This window comes from Lacerta agilis, chromosome 9 (genome assembly GCF_009819535.1).
Source record: "Lacerta agilis isolate rLacAgi1 chromosome 9, rLacAgi1.pri, whole genome shotgun sequence".
Taxonomy (NCBI): Eukaryota; Metazoa; Chordata; class Lepidosauria; order Squamata; family Lacertidae; genus Lacerta; species Lacerta agilis.
Window position 1 is genome coordinate 38,977,090 of NC_046320.1, and position 20,987 is coordinate 38,998,076.

Genomic DNA, 20,987 nt, shown 5'->3' on the forward strand with positions numbered 1-20,987 from the left:
GAAGTTACCAAAGGATGGAGTATAGCTGTTGGGGTCCACTAACCAGGCCCAAGCTGCCTTGGTCTCCCATAATCACTCGTTTATTCAGCTGAGTGTGATGGTGAAGCCGCCCCAAATAGCCTTTGTTCATACTTTTTATAGGCATCACCCCTCCCTTCCCCCCTTTCGAGGTTCCTTGTGCTGATTGAAACAGGACACCCTGCCTGGAGACCTTGAAGGGGAGAGATGCCTGGCAGAGGGAGGTTTTCCTGAAAATCACTTAGCAACATTATCTGGTCTTCACATATTTGTGGCTCAGCCTCCTAAATTCTAAAGCAGGGAGTTTTTTACAGAAGCAAAATGGCATCAGTTAGGGTAACCAAAAAACAGGACAAGAACAGGCCTCTGTGGCTTTTTCTGAGTCCCCACATAGCAGCCAAGTAATTTGGAAAGGGCACTCCTAGCCATTCAGGCTTTGCTGGCTCAGAGATTGGTTCATGTTGGAAAATACCAATTTACTGGACCTAGAATGCTTTGACAATGTGTTTGGTTGGCATGCATATTTATGGTACGACAAGATAAAGGCCCACAGAGGTTTCAAGAATCATATAATCAGAAAAGCATTGTTTAAGGTTTGGATTAGATATAAAGATTTGTTAGCAAGCAAGACACCTAGGTGGATTTCACCTTTGGAAGCTAAGGCCCAGAAAAAGTTAAACATAGAAACTAATTGGTTGAGGTACAGTGATTTATTGATGGAAGATGATAATAAATGTAAGCTAAAACAATATGATAAACTTAAAGACAAATTGGCAGATTGGCTGCAATAGGCCTACTATCAAATCAATGAACTGTTTAAAGCAGACAGTAAAAATACAGGTTTTCAGATAGAAAAATCCAGACTGGAGATGGAATTATTTGATTCTAAGAGTAAAAAAACTTTCCAGAATGTATAATTTATTGTTGGAGTGGCATACAAAAGATGAACAAGTGAAATCTGTTATGATTGATTGGGCTAAAGATTTGGGGCACAACATAATGTTGAAAGATTGGGAGAGGTTGTGGAAGAAAGGTTTAAAATTTACTACATGTACTGTTCTGAGAGAAAATATGATGAAAATGATGTATAGATTGTATTTAACGCCGGTAAAACTTGCTAAAATGTATCATACATCAGATAACAAATGCTGGAAATGTAAAGAGAAGGAAGGAAACTTTTTCATATGTGGTGGACGTGCCCCAAAATAAAGGACTTCTGGGAAATGATTTATAATGAAATGAAAAAGGTGTTAAAAGACACCTTTCTAAAGAAACCAGAAGCCTTTCTTTTGCGAATTATAGGGGAGTAAATCCCCCAAAAGGACAATACTTTCTTTTTGTATGCCACAACAGCAGCAAGACTATTAATCGCAAAGAATTGGAAGAACCAGGAGATACCAACAGTGGAAGAATGGCAGATGAAAATGATAGACTTTATGGAACTTGCCAAGCTGACAGTGAGACTGCATGATCAGAGGGAGGAAACAGTGCACGAAGATTGGAAGAAATTCAAAATTTATATGAAAAAATATTGTAATGTTTAAATTTCTTGAAATCCTAGGGAAGTAATTAGAGGTTTCTGGTATTAAATTGGGTATAAATGATTTAAATAAATGATTAAAGGAATTTATAAGGGGTAACAAATTAATATGTGTTTAAATATGATAATGAATATATTTTTAATTTATGAAACTGCTAAAAGAACAATGAAAATGAAACCAAGAAAGGGGAGGTCGAAGTTGCCCTAAGATGTTAAAGAAAAAATGTGAAGTTGATATAAGAGTTGTTTGTGTTGGGTTTGTTTTTGTACTTGTTTTTTATGTTTTAGATCTTATAAAATGAATAAAAATATTTATATATATGAAAAGAATTGTGCTCGGAAACATACTGGGAGCCAATGTAGGTCTTTCAAGACCAGTGTTATGTGGTCTCTGTGGTTGCTCCCAGTCACCCGTCTAACTGCCACATTCTGGATTAGTTGAAGTTTCCAAGTGTCTCTCCCATATTAACAAAAATCACCTGCTGCGCCAGCTTGACTTTTGGGGGGGGGGGTCATTGGCAAAATTCCCCAGTGGCCTCTCTCCTTCTTCCTGTGGTCACCCACTAATTCTCCCTCTGCTTTGGGGCCTAGTCTCCATCACAGCTCAGAGAGAAAGAACAGATGAGCAAGCAGCCAGCGGCAACTGCCATTCTGTTAGCTTACATTGTTTGCTGGTGCTCTCCCACTGGGCCAGAGACAGAGAAGGTGAGCAGGTCACATCTCACCTCCCAGATATGAGAACTTGGGACACAAAACACCTTTGTCGTTTTAGGATTCAGCTTCAACTTCTTGGCCCACATCTAGCCCACTACTGCCAATAAGCCATGCACCTCAGCCACCTCTCTTAATTCATATGGAACAGAGAGATAGAGCTTGGTATCATCCACATATTGATGACACTTCAGATCCTCTGATGACAGCTGTTACTAGCTTCATATAGTTGTTAATTTCACTTCCTGTACTCTTTTTCCTTAACCATCCTTTCAAATTATACACGTGTTCACCCCCCTACTCTAGCTCTGACATTTCTCCGTTGAAAAAAAACATCCTACTATACCTCCCAACATTTATCTGATGAAAATAGGGACGTCCTAAGGTAAAGTGGGACATTCCAGGATCAAATCAGAAAACTGGACGGCTTCTCTAAATCAGGGACTGTCCCTGGAAAATAGGGACACTTGGAGGGTCTGCCCTACATGCACAATCCCCATTTTCCCTTATCACCATTTGCATTGCTGGGTGTGAAAGGAGATAAGTTACAATATTAACTGCAGTGTGGAATTGCTGCTTTAATTCCACTTGGAGCTTAAAACCGAAGAGAGAATATTTAGTAATGCCGAGAAAACCTAGGCTGTGCACACACACTCTTACTCTGCATCCTGTGTGGTCCCACGGCTGGTTTGGGAAGTGGTGTACACATTAGTGATAATCCACATGAGATCTATCCTGTCGTTTCTAATGAAATACTGTATTTTGACACATTTTCCCCAAACCAGCTTCAATCCATATCGATAAAAAGCAAGACTAAAAAGCTGCCTTTTAAGCTGATAACATGTAGGCAGCCTTTGGCTTTGTATACACCATTCATTTAAATCACATTATTCCCTTGAAAAAACATTTCCTGGAAAGCAGAGTTTACCTTTCATAGTACTACAACTCCCAGCACATTTAACAAACTATAGTTCCCAGGATTCTTTTGAGGAAGTCATGTGCTTTAAATGTATGTTGTGTTCACAGTCTTAGCATTGAAACAACCTAAATTAGAATTGATGTCAGCAACTTTCAAATAAGTGTTGGTCACAGCAGGCCTCCAAGGATTCTTTCTTGCTTCAGATATGTTAAGCCCCATACCACTCAAAAAAGCTTTGCTGGCTGGCACTGCACTGACTCCGTGGTGGCAGAGAAGTAAGATTCATTTGCTGCCATCATCGCAGCAGAGTAGCCTCTAAAATTAGCTGCGATGTGAGGCAGATGTTCACTATGCTGGAAAATAAAATAAGTTTTAAAAGTAATTGCTTTTGCCAAACATATCATACTGTACTTTCAAGTTAAATAATTTTAATTACATTCAGTAAGTCATGGGAAATCAAAGAATGACCTTGAGAGAAATGGAAGACTCTGAAGTAAAACCTAAGCAACTTGCAGACTCTGAATACTACAGAAACAGAATCCAAGGTCAGTGAGCATTAGAAGGTAATTGAGAAAGATGTCAAAACAACCCAGGTATCTCCAACTCCCTTCTTAGCCCTGCTAGGAATAATAGATGAATCAAATCAACATTTATCTCCTCGGGAGATGCTGACATTTCCGCTGGTAGTTGTTCATTTAGAAATAGCTAAAGGTTGGCATTCTGCAATAGAATCATAGTATGCTTAGATGTGGTCCACTGCCTTGGCTGAGAAATTGGATGTGCCCGATCAGAGTGACCAGAGGCAAAGTGAGTCCTTTATCCTTCTACAACACTTGGCATCCACTCATTTGTGACCTGAGGATCAGTCGAGACAACCTACCCAGACCCATCAAAACATCTGGAGAGACCTGTTGCATTCGAGTCTCTAACAGACATTATAAATGGGTTCTAACTTTAAGCTCCTGTTACTCCTTTTTTCCAATAAATGACAGACTAGCTGCTATTGTTTATTGTATTTTAAATTATGTTTGTTACATGTGAAAAAGCAATAGAATACTTTAAAAAGCAGGTGTTATGGCTGTTGTTCTTTGTTGTTGCAAAGAGTGGTTTAGGCTAGGGTTTGGCAAGGTAAGAAAATGTGGCCACTTCATTATGTTTATTTCGGGAATTTGGGTTTGACATAATGGGCAGGGTGGGCTTGGCTACTGGATGGTATCTTCCTTAACTTAGATTGTGCACGCACACGAAAGCTCATACCAAGAACTAACTTAGTTGGTCTCTAAGGTGCTACTGGAAAGAATTTTTTATTTTGTTTAGATTTTTATACTGCTGCAGGCAGGAATGTGCTATTTTTACTTTTACTCTGGCTCAAAATAGTCTAATGGGCTGCTTAATCCTGATGACATCCCACCCCCTGCCAACCCACTTTACCCCTAAATCTGCCTCCCACACTTCCCTTGGCCCTGCCAAATCATTGAGGCCAGCAACCTCAATTCCACCACTGGTTGAATACCTATGCCTTCAGATCTAGTTAGGGAAGGGATATTTGCACAACTGTTAACATTCTTTCAGGTTTCGAAATTTGCAAGATGCTTGGTTATCAAGGGCCTCGAAAGTTTTTGTACCTAAAAGCATACTAGCCAGTTAACCTTCACTGAAGCATGAAGCCTAACTTTTGTGATGGGCTGAACCCTCTTGGAAGATCTCATAACCTATACATTATGTTTCATTGGCTAAATTGCTGGTATTTATCCATTTCAAGAATGGATGATCCACAAAGGAGAGGAGATACTGGTGGACATGGGAGCCAACTCCTAGGGGCCCCCACAAAGTTGATGGGCATTCCCATTCAAATGGAGTGCATGCACTGCGACATGTGTGTCACGAACATGAAAAGTGTGGAAAGCTCTGATCTACAGGGATGTTGGAGGAGGCCTCCTTCCACTGCCATACAGAAGAGGGAGCTCACCACCAATCATGACTTTGTGGATGTATTTGGAGCATCAGGGACTGACTGAAATAAGAACTAAATAGTAGGCTGTTAGGTCTCGCCAAGAGAAATTACTAGGATCTCATATTTCAACAACAATGTTGTAGATCCAAATGTGTAGTATTTGCAAATATAATTCGTTTTGATCTATGTTCTTAGCTTTACATAATCTGCTATCCATTTTCTTCATTTTGAGAGCAGCCACCAGACTAGTAGCCATGTAACATATTCAGTTTCATTGGTAAAGTTGTAAACAAGTGGTTGACTCAATGAAGTATATAATCTGATATAATTACTATTTCTGTTTTGCTACCTCCTTATAAGACAGCTTGGTAAATGCTAACTAGAAAATGCTACTGTACACAATGGGCAGTAGTGGTGTGGCTTAGCAAAAACAAGCAAGTGTGCAGGTCCCCAGGAAGAAAATCATAGCCACTTTGCTGCTTCTCTCTGTCCTGCTGCTACCATACTAACCCAATGCTTGGTTTAGTGTTACATGCATTGTAGATTCTGAGTATTCAGTAAAGGTGAGCAGATTCACACAAATATATATATATATAGTTCCATGTTGATGCCAGTGAGAGTTAATTCTTTTCAACTGATATGCATATTGAATTAAGTCTTGTGGAAGTTTCAGTATGTGTCCCAGTTGCCTTGTAAAACATTAAAACTGTTGTCACACCCCATGGATAAAGTGATCAACAATACACCCTTATACCATTAACAACAACTGTTTTCAACAGTAGCTTCCCTATTTTTTTAATTCTGAATTTGAGGTTGGCGTATATAGTATTAGCAATACAAATCATGGTAAGAGCTAAGCTACGTATTCTCCTTTGCATGCAATCGAAATTACCATATTTTTCTGTGTATAAGACTAGGTCCCCCCCCCCCTAAAAGTAATGTCAAAAATTAGGAGGTGCCTTACACACAGATACATCTCCCATTTTCTTAAATCTGAGACCCCCAAAATAGGGGGGTGTCTTATAGATGGAAAAATACGGTATGTACACAAAGTTCCTCTTCCTATTATAAATCTTGTATTTATACTGACAATATAAAAGGGAATTGGGTCTCCACGAACCCTCAAACGAAATATTGTGTGTGAGTGTAGTTGAGGAAGTACTAATTGAATTCATAATTTACATCACTGTCATCATTTGAAAGCATTGCTATTACTGGGAATGTAAGGCACTCTGTACTCCAGGCCTATCAGCAAAAATAAAAAGTTCCACTTAGGTAGGACCATAGATCTATAACCCCAATGAGGCCCATTATGGGGCTTTCCTGGCTGCTCTGTTCCACTGCAACCTGTTCCCTTCTTGAGGTTGGGGGAACCGTTTGGAACTGTGTGGAATGTGACAGTGGCATACAGCTGGTAGGGAGAGATGAAACGATAGAAATTGATATGCATGAGAATAAATGCTTTCTGCTCCTGCAAAAAAATCTACGTGATTGTGTAGAATCCAGATTGTCCCAGCTAAAAGAAAAATGATTGGAAAAGTTTGGACAGGTGATGCCTTTCAGTGCACTATCCTTTATACCAGGCATGTCCAAAGTCCGTTTCGGGGGCATAATCTGGCTCACCGGTCGGTTTAATCCGGCCCCTTTGGCAGTTTATTTCCTGGGGTAAAATCCTAAAAAAGCTCAACAACTCCAACCCTTAAAAAAAGCTGAACAACTTCAATCCTAGAAAAGCTTAACAACTTTGGTTGGCCCATTGGTCGGCCCTCACGGCCCTCCACTTCATCAAATCTGGCCCTCTTTGAAAAAAGTTTGGACACCACTGTTTATACGGTCCATAAGTTCTTGTTCAAAAATTCTGATTATTAAAAAGAATTCTCATTGCATTTACCTAAGGGCCTGTCCATACCTCGATTTGATGTGGAATGTGAAGCCCTACACTTTGAAAATCTGAATAGGAGAGCTACATTAACTGCATAGGGAATCCTCAGATTTTGGGAGGATAAAGTGTGGGTAGGCAGTAGTCGGAGAACACTGCATGGATGGGGGGTAGGGGTGGAGTGGGGGGGTGGATTCAAAGAGACATGAAGGCTTCACAATCCACATTAAGCCAAGGTATGGGGAGGCCTTGTTTTAAAAATGTGCTTCCCCTGGCAGCAAAATGGAAGTGCTGTTGTTGTTTCCTCAATTCAATCTTTCCTTCTCCCCTTGGTTATCTCATAACCACCTAATCAGTAAGAAAACGAGGTGGTGGCCTGTCCAAGTGATGAATGGGCTTGTCTTTTTAAAGCTGTAAAGATTGTTGAGAAAATAGAGCCAAAGTAGGTAGTGTTCAAACAGAAAATAATGCTAGCAGGACAACAAGACTGGATACAATGCTGCCATTGTTGCTATCATCTTTTTGAGATGGTTCACAACTTCTGGGCTGGGTTAATAATCCACATTCAAATGGCACCGGAAATTGGCAACTCAAGAGCTTTGTAAATACATTGCTGTTTTGTGAGTTTCAGACAACAACTGCACACATACTAACCAGAACAACTTGAATTTATTTAAAATTCATCTCAGAATGAAACGTGTTTAGTTTTTATTTTACAAAAAAAAATATTGAAAACATCAAAATATTTCTAATTTAAAAAGAAACCATGTTAGGAATAAAGACAATTTACATACTATTGAGGGGATGACAACAGGAAATTAGGCACAGTATTAAGGCCAGCATTCATTAAAACAATACTAATGCATTTCTATGTTCTATGTTCATTTGCAACTCAAGAGGTATGGAGGTATGGAGAAGAATTTTCTTTAATGCATCCGTGTGAGAATGAATTAGTAATTTGCCATTATAACAAGATTAATGGATTGATTAAGGTGTACATTTTCTTCCTTGCAACTAAATCTGGTTTCTAATTTAGGGGAGGCTGCTATTTGAAGGAGGGGTAGATAATTAATAGAACAAAGTATTCAATAGGGACTCTGTACCTGGGGAAAGAACTTTATAAAAAAAGGAGAGAGGAAATGAGATCACTTCAACATACCACCTTTCTTTAAAAACAACAACACAAAATGTTAAGAGATATCAATTGCATAGGAATTTAAATATAAGGCCAAGCAGGAAACTAGTCATAATAAGGATCATTAAAAGAGCACTATGGTGTCAAGACCTAGGATGACATCCTACCAAGTCAGAGTTGAACTACTGAGCTCACTGGACATTAAGTCCATTGATTTCAACAGATCTACAGTGAATATGGTGAATAACGCTCATAGTATTTCCATCTGAATTCTACTTAAAAAAAAAAATCACAGTATTTTCTAGTACTACAAACAGAGAATGTCAAACTGTCTCTTTAATTTTCATACTGAAAACCAATATTAAGGCTTGGTAGAAGTAGAAAACATAAAACTCGTTGTTTAAACCTGATAAGTGTGTTAGCACCATAGTGCTATGTACGTACCTGATCTCAAGAGATCCTACCTTCTGTAAATAATGTAAAAGTAATGGTTTGCAAATGAAGTGTAAGGTTACTCATTACTGCACCCCATCAGTGATTTGCAGGACTATGTGAAGTTTAATTCTTCTGTACGAAAGATCCCTCCCTGCAGAATCTTTGCTCGCTGAACAATGAACACTGTCACAAATGAAACTACCAATAGGAGCTCCAGTATTGGTGTGATATTGCATAAGACAGAAGGGTAGATCCTAAAACCAATAATGACTATTATTAAGTCATAGCCATGTCTGTTAGGAAGGTAACCTGTAGACTTCCAAATATTCTTCGCATGTATTAAATATAAAACATAGGTATTTAACAAATCATCTCTTGACATTTCAAGTAGATTAAAATTGTGAAACTTTTTTTTTTATTAATTCAATTCTGAGCTGTTAAAATGCACTTCAGACCTTGATTTCTATATCATAAGTAGCTTACTTTCTAGAATGCTATAAAATATAGTAGTGTTGGGAGAAAAAGGTGTTAGAAGTACATTAGCCGGGGAAAGCTGAACCAATATTTTAACGGGGGGAAAGTGCATAAGACATTGTAATACTACAAATGTGTTAACTTCAGGCCAAAACTTCTCCGGGACCTAAGCAACACTATTTTACACATTATTTTACATTGTATGATTTACCCAGATGCCACAGGTTACTGTTTTATCTCATGGTATCACCTTGATTTTCATATAACGGGGGGGGGGGGGGGAGAGAGAGAATCATTCAAGAATTGTCCAGTACTCTTCCATCAGTTAATGGCATAATTGCAGCTCTTTTTATAATTTTGAGGAGGATGACAAAAGGGTTCTTTTTTTTTTTCATTTTACATTTTTAATTGGCGTTTCAGATTCTGTGGATTGCCTCCCGTCTGTCCAAGCTTCCCGTGTACTCTTCAGCGCTAGTGTTTTCTGCTGGTCAACTACAACATAATCCACTCTTTCATCTGCCACACTGCTGCCTGAACCGCTGCTCTTTTTCTGGAGACAAAATGAAGAAGAAAAGGGTAAGAACAAGATAAGCTGATACAAGTCTATGGGTTGGCTTCAGAGCATCCTTTTCATGAAAAGATAAGACTTCTTTGCAGAAGGAACTAAGATTCAGCAGGGTCTCCCAGCAAGGGAAGGAGGGGGCAGTTTTGGCTAATCCACACACACACACACCCCGCACTGGCAAATCCTCAAACCATCAACTACACTGTTCCAGGGAGACCCCAGCTCTTGAGAACAGCTTTTCAGGGGGCTGCAGGGGAAAGGAAGAATCTGCACATATTTCCTTCCCCCACTTCTTCCAGTGAGAGTGTCCAAGGGACAACTCATTGAAACTCAGGTCCCCCCAAAATGGAAGACAAACGTATCAGTGAATATAATTATTTGCGCCCTACCATTTTTATTAAAACAACACCTCTCACCTGTCCTCAAAACATGGTACAGTATGTAGAAAATTGGCTGCAAAAAAAGCCTAAGTGTAGCAATATAATGGCAGGTGACATTAAAGATTCCATGGCTTTCCACAGGGTTTCCCAAAACTGAGACTCCAGCTGTTTTTGGACTACAACTCCCATCATTCCTAGCTAGCAGGGCCCAGTGGTCAGGGATGATGGGAACGGTAGTCCAAAAACAGCTTGAGACCTAAATTTGGGAAACCCTGTGCTAGATTATTAGTGGCAAGTTTTAACTGGTAGATGGAGCTAGTTTAGTATTAATAGGCAGAAGCCAATTTTAATTAGTGAGGCTGATGATCAAAGTAATTTAGTTCTTAAAGCTATATTAATTCTGATGTGGTAATGAGGAATGAAAAAGCAAATATGAAATACAGTGGTACCTTGGGTTACAGATGCTTCGGGTTACAGACACTTCGGGTTACAAACTCTACTAACCAGGAAGTGGTTGCTCCAGGTTAAGAACTTTGCCCCAGGATAAGAACGGAAATTGCACGCCAGCGGCGCATTGGCAGCGGGAGGTCCCACTAGCAAAAGCACGCCTCGGTTTAAGAACCGTTTCAGGTTAAGAATGGACCTCTGAAACGAATTAAGTTCTTAACCCGAGGTACCACTGTACAGCATTTTCTCCTATAAATAAGTAGTTGCCCTGGGACAATTTAATAAACAAAAACTTACCTGTATCTTGATGGAAAAAGAAAATCCCGAGACACAATGACTGCCAGATATGAATCTGCCCAGCTGAGAAGGGGAGTTTTTCACTCCCATTGACTATAATGGGAGGTAATGAACTATAGTAGCCCATTTCACTGATTCGTTGTAGTTATAACAATTTTGCAGGCAAGGCAAGGGCTGTGTTATGTGGTGTATGCACAACCACACTCCATGTGCCTCATTTCCCCCTTTTCTGTCAGTCTGACAATGCTGGAAGAAAATCTATACTGGTGAAACATTTCTGCCAGTGTGCCAGGGAACCTCTAGCAACATGTCTTGTTAGCCCCAGAAAGGCACCTATATTGTCACTAATAAACCACTCAGTTTTGTTTACCTTGCGAGGTGGGGTAGATTTTCCAGAATCTAAATCCAGATCTAAATATTCCACTTGCTTATCTTTAGGTTTTACCATAGGACTGCTTCCCCCATCGAGACTGCTGCTCCCAAACAGAACCTGAAATTATAATTAAAACGTTTAAGTCAGCAACGGTGACAACTTTAATGGAATGTAGTGCTCACTGCATGGCTTGTGAGAAACTGACTAGATACATCGCATTTTGCAACATGCCTTGTAACACAGCCCTGAATATAAGCAAATCTGAGAATGAGGTAACAAAAATGTCATTCTTGAACCGTTTAACTACCTGTGTCCCATACTAATAAAGCTCTATCTGTGCTATATATTTTAAAGCAGTATCATACCTCAGAAGGTCATGGATTCATCTCAAAAAGTTATGGGAACTGTAGTTTGCTAAGGGTGTAGAAAGTTATTACTACTACTACCCTTTATTACCCCTGCCCCTTTACTCTAAGGTCCCAGGGCAGGTTACAACAATTAAAATACAACACTAATATTAATGTAATATTACACAATATTTAAAACAGTTTAAAACAGCTAATAATTACAGAAATAAGGCGGGTCCAAATCTATCTATCTATCAATCTATCTATCTATCTATCTATCTATCATCTCAGGCGTCAAATGTCAGGGTAAAGAGGTACATCTTCAGCATTCACCAAAAGCTATATAAGGAAGGTGCCAGACACACTTCTGTGGAAAGGGAGCTCCACAACTTAGGGGCTGCCACAGAGAATGTCCTCTCCTGGGCCACCCCCTACCCTGAGCTTCTGAGGGCAGTGGAACAACCAAGAGGACAACATCTGCCGATCTTACCTCCCAAGATGGCATGGAGGGAAGGAGAGGGTCTTTCAGGCATTTGGGCCTTGCATCATTTAGGGCTTTAAACACTTAACGTGAGCACCTTGAATTGGACTCAGAAATGAACCAGCAAACAAAGCTACTGTTTTAAAACATGGGAAATATGAAATCTGAGAAGAACCCAAGCCAGCAATCTGGACACTTCATTTTGGACCAATTGAAGTTTCTGAGTCATCTTCAAGGGCAGCCCAATGCAGACTGCATGAGAATAATCCAATCTGGAAGTTATCAGAGCATGTGGTATAGTGCCTCCCCTCCCCCCCCCAAAAAAAGTCGTGATGAGTGGTATGATACCACTTCAAATGTATAGTGCAGATTAGGTCCGTGGCATCATTTTAGAAAGAGCTGCACAGTAAAGAGTACTTAAAATAAAACTACATACTGGATCATCACTGGACTGATTTGGATTCATGGGTACATAATTCTCTTCACTGTCATGTGAATCACTGCTGGAAGTTGTGCTATGGACTGAATCTGGTCGGGGAGACAAAGGAAACCTGGAGGAACTAAAATAAAGAGACATTGGTTTTAAAAAGTAAAATTGGAACCATCTTATGTATGCTTTGCAGCTGTATTATTATATTTGTTTAAAATGTTTATCTATAATATTTATACTTCCCCACCACACCTTTTTTAAAATAAATAAAAGTTCAATGAAGCTTACATAAAATACAATAAAAACCTCAGTAATAACCAAACAGAGGAACAGACTGAGAGATGATAATCATTACAGCAGTATCGAAATGTAATTTAAAAATCCCATTTTTGACAATGCGACATATATTTGTGTGTCTCAGGTTGTGAGACAAGATGCCAAGACACCAAGAAAATGTGGACCTTGGTAGGAAAACAGGTTCTCCATCGCTGCACTAGGGTATATGCTGCATTGAACATGTTAGGAAGTAATTCTGAATGAACATGAGTAGTCTTACGCTGCAAAAACACACCAACCCAAAACACACAATCTCAACACTGTGAGACTTGTTTATAAGCAAACATGCATAGAATTGGGGTGAAATGCTTCTTTTCACACCAAAGGTTTACTTGTATAATACACACACATCCACAAAAGCAAATATTTAATTTCTTAAAAGGGTGAGAAGACTTACTCTCGTGTAAAACTTCTGGTGATTGGAGATCTAACTGGAGCTGGCAATTCTTCCCATTCAGGGAGAGGTTTTATTTCTAGTGGTGCTGGTTTTACTATATAAAGAAGCAAACAAGTTTTTTAAAATAATGTACTAGGAAAGAACTACAGTTCCTCAAAAGGAATTCTTACAATATTATTGCAATTCCCATTATTTTAAGGTCGGTGAGGAAATAATTCAGAATAGGAATGTGTTAAAATTAGAGAGCTTCTTCAAATACTTGAGTTTTATATATATACTTTCAGTTTACTATCAAACACTAACTAATGGCTACTGCTAATTGAATGATGTAAACAGCTAACAATTACTACATTTAGAATCGTTAATGTACGAATCTATGAAGTGCCTCCAAATTTCACCTTTTTAGGCTCTTGTGACCACAGTGAGTCATTAACAATCTAAACTGAGTCAAACTCTCACATAAAACAGCATGGTTGCTGTTTTGTACACAAACTGCTTTGCTGCAGAAACTAGGAAGAAAAGGGGTTTTCTTTGCACCAATGTAAGCTCTTCAGGTCCGTTTGTCTTCTCTTACACATGCAGAATTTAATAGGTTTCATTAATGTGCATTAACAGGAAGAAGTAGCTTTGAGCCTTGAATGCTCACCCTTCCACTCTTGTGTAGCAGGAGAAGTTCAGTAGAATTTAGTTTTACTTTGCATGAATCCAGACTTATGATCCAGAGATCATGGTTTAAAATAAACTCTTATTTATTTAATGGTTTATTTTAAACCATTTAAAACTTTTGTCAATTTCAAAACAACCCAACTTCAAAACATCTTGTTTTGAAACACACTAGAAGTTGTTTCAAACCATGATCTCTGTTTCATAAGATACAACAAGCCAGGATTCTAAATGCTGCCAAAGTCCTTCACCCAACCATGCAGGAAGAGGAAGAGATGGGGAATGTACAAGCCTGAGATTTGCAGCAGCTCCTTCCTGCTTACGCATATAGGGCTAAGCCATGGTTTAGAATGAAATGTCAATGCAAACACTGCCTTTCTGCATATTTATTTACTTTACAAATTTACACACTGTTTCATGGCCTGAGATCTTCAAGGGTGGGGTCACTGGGGTATATAACCAAGCAGAGTTATATCTTGCAGGTGCATTTTTTTAATTGTCTTGATGTAGCATGATTATGTAACACCATCTTAAGGCTCTGCTAGTTTGGGGGAGAGGGCAATACTTCTTGGCAATTGAACACAGTCCATATTAAAATTGCATAACTGCTATTTTACAAAATGAATAGCTATAGGTAATATTCAATGTTTGTCATATTCAGAGGAGCCCCGTTGAAATCTATTTCAGTGTGTACTCTGAGCATGTTAGTTGCACATCACCCTATACCCCCAGCCTTATCCTGCAATAACCACCCTCCCCGAAATTGATCCCACCTTTCTAGGACTCATTGCAGTACAGTATATCTGCAGGCTAGTTTATTTAGGATTAAAGAACAGTTTTAAGCACTTAGGTCAGTCACATACAGTAAATTATCTCCATATGGTATTTCTGACAGACCTAATAAGTACCGAGTTTGTACTCATAAGTACATCACCCTGTTTAGGGAAGTTTTTAAGAATTGATGTTTTTATTATAACTTTAGATATGTTGTAAGCCACCCAGAGTGGCTGTGGTATAAATAATAAAATTATTATTATTACAGTCATACCTCGGTTTTTGAACGGCTTAGTTCTCGAACGTTTTGGCTCATGAATGCTGCAAACCCGGAAGTGACTATTCCAGTTTGTGAACTATTTTTGGAAGCCGAACGTCCGATGGGGCTTCTGCGGCTGCCGATTAGCTGCAGGAACTTCCTGCAGTCAATCAGAAGCCATGCTTTGGTTTCTGAACGTTTTAGAAGTCGAATGGACTTCCGAAACAAATTCTGTTTGACTTTGAAGGTACGACTGTATTACAAGTAAGAACCACTGACTTCAATGGGACTTATTCCTAGCTATGTTTATGTAGCAGTACAGCCTTAAGCACTTTTCAGTATTTATGAGACTAGATAACAGGGGTCTGTTTTGCAAATGCCCAACAGAGTAGGGGGCTGCACCATTCACAAGCTTTCATTACTTCAAGGCACTTAGTTTTCAGAGCAGTCAGAAGTAGCAGATCATATTTAAAAGCATCTTAAAACCCTCAGACAGATTCTAAAGTGTTCGTGTGATGATGGGAAACATCATTACTGTGAAGCACTTTTAACAAGTTCTCTGAATCATTTGAAAGTATAAACATGCAAATGTATACTTTGTATTTTGACGTCAGTGAACTTCACAGGAATTTTAAATTGTGCCTACACAAACATACCTAGGAGTAAGTCCATGGAAATGTAAGTGCTATGATATACAGTATACATCTGTCTCAGACAGAGAGAAAGAGAAAGACTATGAACAATCTCTGAATAAGTTTCCCTCAGAGATCATAGAATGTTCATGTTCCTTTCTATTATACTTCCAGCTGTCATTAGTCACAGGTACCATAGATAGAGACAAGATTCAGTTTTAAGAAGGTGTTAGGATTTAAGTTAGTCATAAAGTAATGGTCTACAGTGAAAGCCTTTTCCTCTGATTCTTATTACCTAGTGGAGAGGAAAATACATTCTGCATTTATCTAAAGGGGCTGTTCTTTGTCACATATTCCAGATTCTGGGGCTGCAGGAACATTGCCTATCTCAAATGGAGCTCCACACAGCTGCAAAGTCTCCAAAGGCACCAATATTTTTTGAAAGCACTATGAGCAGCAACTTGTCCGCTGATTGATGGCAGTGACAGTTGACAACTGAAGACCTTTAGTAGATACATACTAGGAGCGGAAAAACTGCTTCATCCAAATGACAGTGAGATCCATGGCTAAGGTATGTGCTAAATGGTGATTTGGTCATTATAACATGCTACTTTTCTAGCATTATTTAAAGCCTCCCTCTCCAATGGGGCAATGCAGTAAACACTAGCCTATCTCAAATTTTCAGTGCTTGTTGTATATAGTTGTTTTTTTATTTAAAAAAGTATTGTAATACTAAAGTAGTCCTATAAAGATCCCAATAGCTGCATCCCAATAGTGACACTATCTGTACCTTCAAGCATTTCACATTAGAAAACGTTAGTTAAAATAACCTGCAGGCTGGAAATATATTTGAAAACAAACAGTTATACAATCATTAAGCAGGCAGAGCTAATTGCTAGTTGAAGGAAAGATGCTTTTATGTACAGCATATTCCATTTTCTGTGTGCTAAGAATGCCTTTTCTTAAGCAGGAAATACTGCGGCTAACAAATAAGCGGACCAATAAATTGAGATAAGAGTAGCAACGACCATGTTTTTATAGGAGTTTCCCTTTTAGAAAACATTTTCATACACAGCTCCATATACCATGCAGTGCTGAAGTACATACCCTTTCTTCTTGTAGTAAATTCACCTATGGTTTGGGAATCTGTTCGCTCTAAACCATGTGGCTTAGGTCTTAAAATTTTAGGGCTCTGACCTAATTGGTAAAAAGAAGAGTCTCTCTTAATATAGTTTAAAAAATAATAATAACTGGAAAAAATGGAACCCTATAAACAAATTGCCAAGCCCCTTGCAGAAAGGTGATGCTTAGAAGCAAAAGCAAGCAGCTGGTGGAAAGAGTCCTGCAGTGTGGCAAAAGCACATGCTAGTGCATAAGTACGGCATTCAGAATGCATGATGGAAACATGCATGAAAGAGACAATGTAAGAAGAGATGATAGAATGCCATCAAATGATGGGTCTCCTTAATTATAGGAAGGAGCTTCACAGCTGGTGTTGGCATACCCCCTGAAAGTCCGTGCACCCAGTTTGAGAGTGCTCCTAGATTTGGAGCTGACTGAGGAAGTGCAGGGGGCATCGGTGACCAGGACCACTTTTCACCACCTTCTGCTGGTATGCCAAGTGCACCTCTATCTGGTGGAGCTGACCTTACATGCTCTGGTCACATCCAGACTGCTGCAATGCATTCTACATGGCACCGTCTTCAAAGATGGTTCGGAAACTTCAGCTGGTCCAGAACTGGCCAAAAATTCACATCCAAAATGTATGTGAAGGGTCATTGTGGGTCACAATCTGTAATGGCCAAGTTCATGCTAATTCCTGTAGGAACATATCTTCTCTGTGTTGCCTTAAATACTGCTATTTATGCCATAAAGCAGATTTTCATTTGGGGTCCTACTGATGACCTTCTTTCACAAGCACTTGGGGATGACTTGGGTTTATTTCTAAGGACATTTAGCTCTCTGGCTAGGAATTTGATATTTTTCCCAATTCTGGTGACATAATCAGCACATATCCTAGTCTGCATCATGCCATCTGGGTTGGTAAGTGTCCAGCAGAAATTACCAGGAGCATTTTCTTAATTTTTGTTATGACTTTACTGTTTAATATTACACTTATATCACACCTTTCCTCCAGTGAGCTCAAGACAAAGTACACAGTTGCCTCCCCATTTTATCTTCACAGGAACCCTGCCAGGTAGGTAATCTGCCAGGTAGGTAATCTGGAGAAATAGTGATTGGCCCAAGATTACCCAGAGAGGCTCTTTGATTTTTTTTTTTATCCTTTTCATTAATGCTGCCAGATATTCTTGTTTTCATGGTCAAAAAAAAAGCATGCTCCTAGAGCAGGGGTCAGCAAACTTACTGCGCCTCAGGCCGGTGCCTCCAGCGCTGATCGCGCGATGAGCCGGAGCGCGCGCCCATACGCGTGCGCCCATGCTATTTCCAGTGCATTTACGGGTTGGAGGAGCACCGGAAATAGCTTGTGCGCATGTGCACAAGCTATTTCTGGTGCTCCTCCAACCCAGAAGTGGGCAGCTATGCAGCACAGCGCCGGTAAGAGCGGGCAGCGGCAGTGGGCATCACCATGAGCCGGATAAACAAGTCCCTTGGGCCTTATCCAGCCCGCAGACCTTAGTTTGGGGACCCCTGTCCTAGAGGCATGACTATGTTTTCCTGGGTAACATTTTATAGGCAGCATGCAAGTCCTGATACTGGACACAACGTCAATATGTGCTGCTACACATAGTGGAGGGCAGTGGGGGGGGGGGAGAGAGAAAGAATCATTGTACCTACTGAACAAATGAATTTGGAGAATATGTTTTTGCCATAATTCCAGTGCTTTCTTCCTCTTCTGGTATTTCTTTTAGTTGAGATTCCTGCATTGCAGGGGTTTGGACTAGATGATCCTCAGGGTCCTCTCCAACTCTACAATTATATCATTCTATAAGTCTAACTCAGCTGGGGAGTCCTATACAGGGCAAAAGGGGTCAGCCAGGAAATTCGACTGCATAATTTGCAGCAGTTGGGGAAAGTTTTCAAAGAGCAATAATCATGCTTCGGATTAACCCCATCGGCTACAATACCGTGCTGCACTGGATCCTGATGCATTTCTAGGATCAGTTTAGTTTTTTGACCCTGAAAACCCACAATGATTTTAGCCCATGCTGTTTATTGGACTGCCTGTACCAATGTCATCCTGCTCACATTTTAAGAACTGCTTTTGAGGCTTACCCTAGCATGCCTGACTCCTAGGTTGGTAAGATGGATGGCCACAAGGGAGATACCCTTCTCTGTGGTGGCCCCATGGCTATGGACTTCCTTCCCCTTGGATTATGTCAAATTTCTATATTGTAGGCTTTTTGCAAGGCCTATAAATAAATAAACAAATAAGTAGATCTGGACTACCATTATGTGCTGGACTACCACCATGTGGATGTCTCCACTGTCTTGTAGGAGAAAGATGATTAGATCATTATATTGGAAAAGACCACGATTACTTTCCAGCAAAATCAGCCTTCAAATACAAATACAAATGAAGTTGTTCCCCAGCTGCAGCAGCCAATGGGACCTCATATGTTCATGTTCTTCACTGCAGGCCATCTCCTTAGCATGCTAAGCTTAGAATCACTTCATGAAACAAAATTCCACGTAGAAAAATGCATGAAAACAGTATGTGATGATCAGACATGCATTACTACTAGATGTGCAGTGCACATGCTCAAGGGATGGTGGTGGAAACCTCCTGGTGAGTGCATATTGCATGTTCTGTGCACAGGTACTGATTCTGCCTCCGTGGGATGACTATTGGTGGTTCTTGCACTTGCCAGTGTCAGGGTGAAACAGAGCAACTGTGCAAAGAATTTATTTTTGCCCCAAATGGGTGGACATCTGCCACTAAAGATTTTTTTTTTGGGGGGGGGGAGGAATGAACTCTGGGGAGAGTGAACTCTGCTATATATCAATGGTATGGAGCTAAACCTGCCTCCTATTCCTACTCCAGACCCCCCAATTTTTAACATTAATATGCTGTAAAAAAACAACAACAACCTGTTTCTGATGCATTGGCCTGACTCACACATCACTAAGACAAACTATAGCCTTCTGGGACCATGCAAATGTAAGGGCTCCTGGAGAGGAGAGGAGCTCACGGCCGCTTTGCTTCTCTCTGGCCTTTTTTACTCCTGTGCTCCCCTGCCCTTAGCAAAGCCAATATTTGTCATCAAAGCCAATATTTGTCATCTGAACATCGGTTTCTGGTTATGTTTTCTCCTTGCTAATTACGAATAAAACTTGTTTTGGAGCACGAAAGTAACTGCGCCAATCGGTTTTCTTTAAATAGGTATCTGTAAAACTGTGGATTACTGCAATTTAAAACCAAACAAAACCAAATCCAGGAATAATTTCTAACCCCCAAGATGCAGCATTGGTTTACAAAAGACATCCCATTTTAGCTGTTAACAATAGACATGACTTCCTTTTGGTGAAGACACATTCACAAGCTTGTGCTTGTCTTAGTGTACTTACTGTATCTTATTGTGCTGCCGTGTATCAAACCATAGCTTTTAATGCATTTATTGTTGGTTGATTATGCATAGCCATTTTAATTTCCTTGTTAACAACCCTGCAGATCATTATTATTTGAAATGCAACCATAAATAAAATTAAAAGTTAAAAGAAATGTAGAAGACTTTGTTAGCTCTTCTTTATATCCCTCATATTGTCTTGAGGTCACAAGTCATTCAAGTGGGGAACAGTCCATTAGTCATACTGAACCATGTTCATATCCATGTACATCTGGCTTAAACAGTTTGTGGGTTACAATCTATTCTAGTCTACTCTACTACAGTAACCTAAAATTGTCAGTCATCTTGAGGGCTACAGAACAGAATATAAATTTTAAATAAACAAAACAAAACAAAACCTTATCAAAGAGACTTTCAACTCAGTTACCTACTATTAGATTATTTAATACACAGAAAAAGCAATGCTCTTTACCAGCCACAGGGGAAAGTTATTTATAAACAGGGTAAATTAAAATTTAGTCAGGAGTTAGCCTATAGTATTGGACCCTAAGGTAAGTTGACCTAAAGAAAGTCGTGGAAGGATAGTTCCGTTCTCTCTCTCTCTCTCTCTCTCTCTCTCTCTCTCTCTCTCACACACACACACACAGAGAGAGAGAGAGAGAGAGCCTCCCCTACAACCTATTTCCCATTGCTGAGGATAACTCCCAGTCATCCACAGAGGCCTTTAAGGGATGCAGGTTGACGCAAGAAGGAGAATGAGAAAGGAACTTTCCTTCCATGAACTTCCTTAATTAAAACAAAACAAAATAAAAAAATCCTTCCAGTAGCACCTTAGAGACCAACTAAGTTTGTTCTTGGTATGAGCTTTCGTGTGCATGTACACTTCTTCAGGTATCATACCAAGAACAAACTTAGTTGGTCTCTAAGGTGCTACTGGAAGGAATTTTTTATTTTTTATTTTGTTTTGACTATGGCAGACCAACACGGCTACCTACCTGTTCCTTAATTAAGCTTC

General features: G+C 39.7%; 1 protein-coding gene across 2 annotated transcripts in view; it reads right to left on the minus strand.

Moving 5' to 3' along the window:
- Window positions 1-9,443: 9,443 nt before the first annotated feature.
- GAB1 (GRB2 associated binding protein 1) overlaps window positions 9,444-20,987 on the minus strand; it is an 80,246-nt gene continuing 68,702 nt past the window's right edge. Inside the window, exons 7-11 of one of the 2 annotated variants that reach the window (XM_033161064.1) lie at window positions 16,554-16,643; window positions 13,119-13,212; window positions 12,392-12,515; window positions 11,125-11,244; window positions 9,444-9,615 (exon numbers count right to left, since the gene is read on the minus strand). In XM_033161064.1, coding sequence (XP_033016955.1) covers window positions 9,457-9,615; window positions 11,125-11,244; window positions 12,392-12,515; window positions 13,119-13,212; window positions 16,554-16,643 — 587 coding nt within the window. In that variant the 3' untranslated portion in view covers window positions 9,444-9,456. The remainder of the gene's footprint in view (window positions 9,616-11,124; window positions 11,245-12,391; window positions 12,516-13,118; window positions 13,213-16,553; window positions 16,644-20,987) is intronic. The other variant, XM_033161065.1, reaches the window with a different exon arrangement.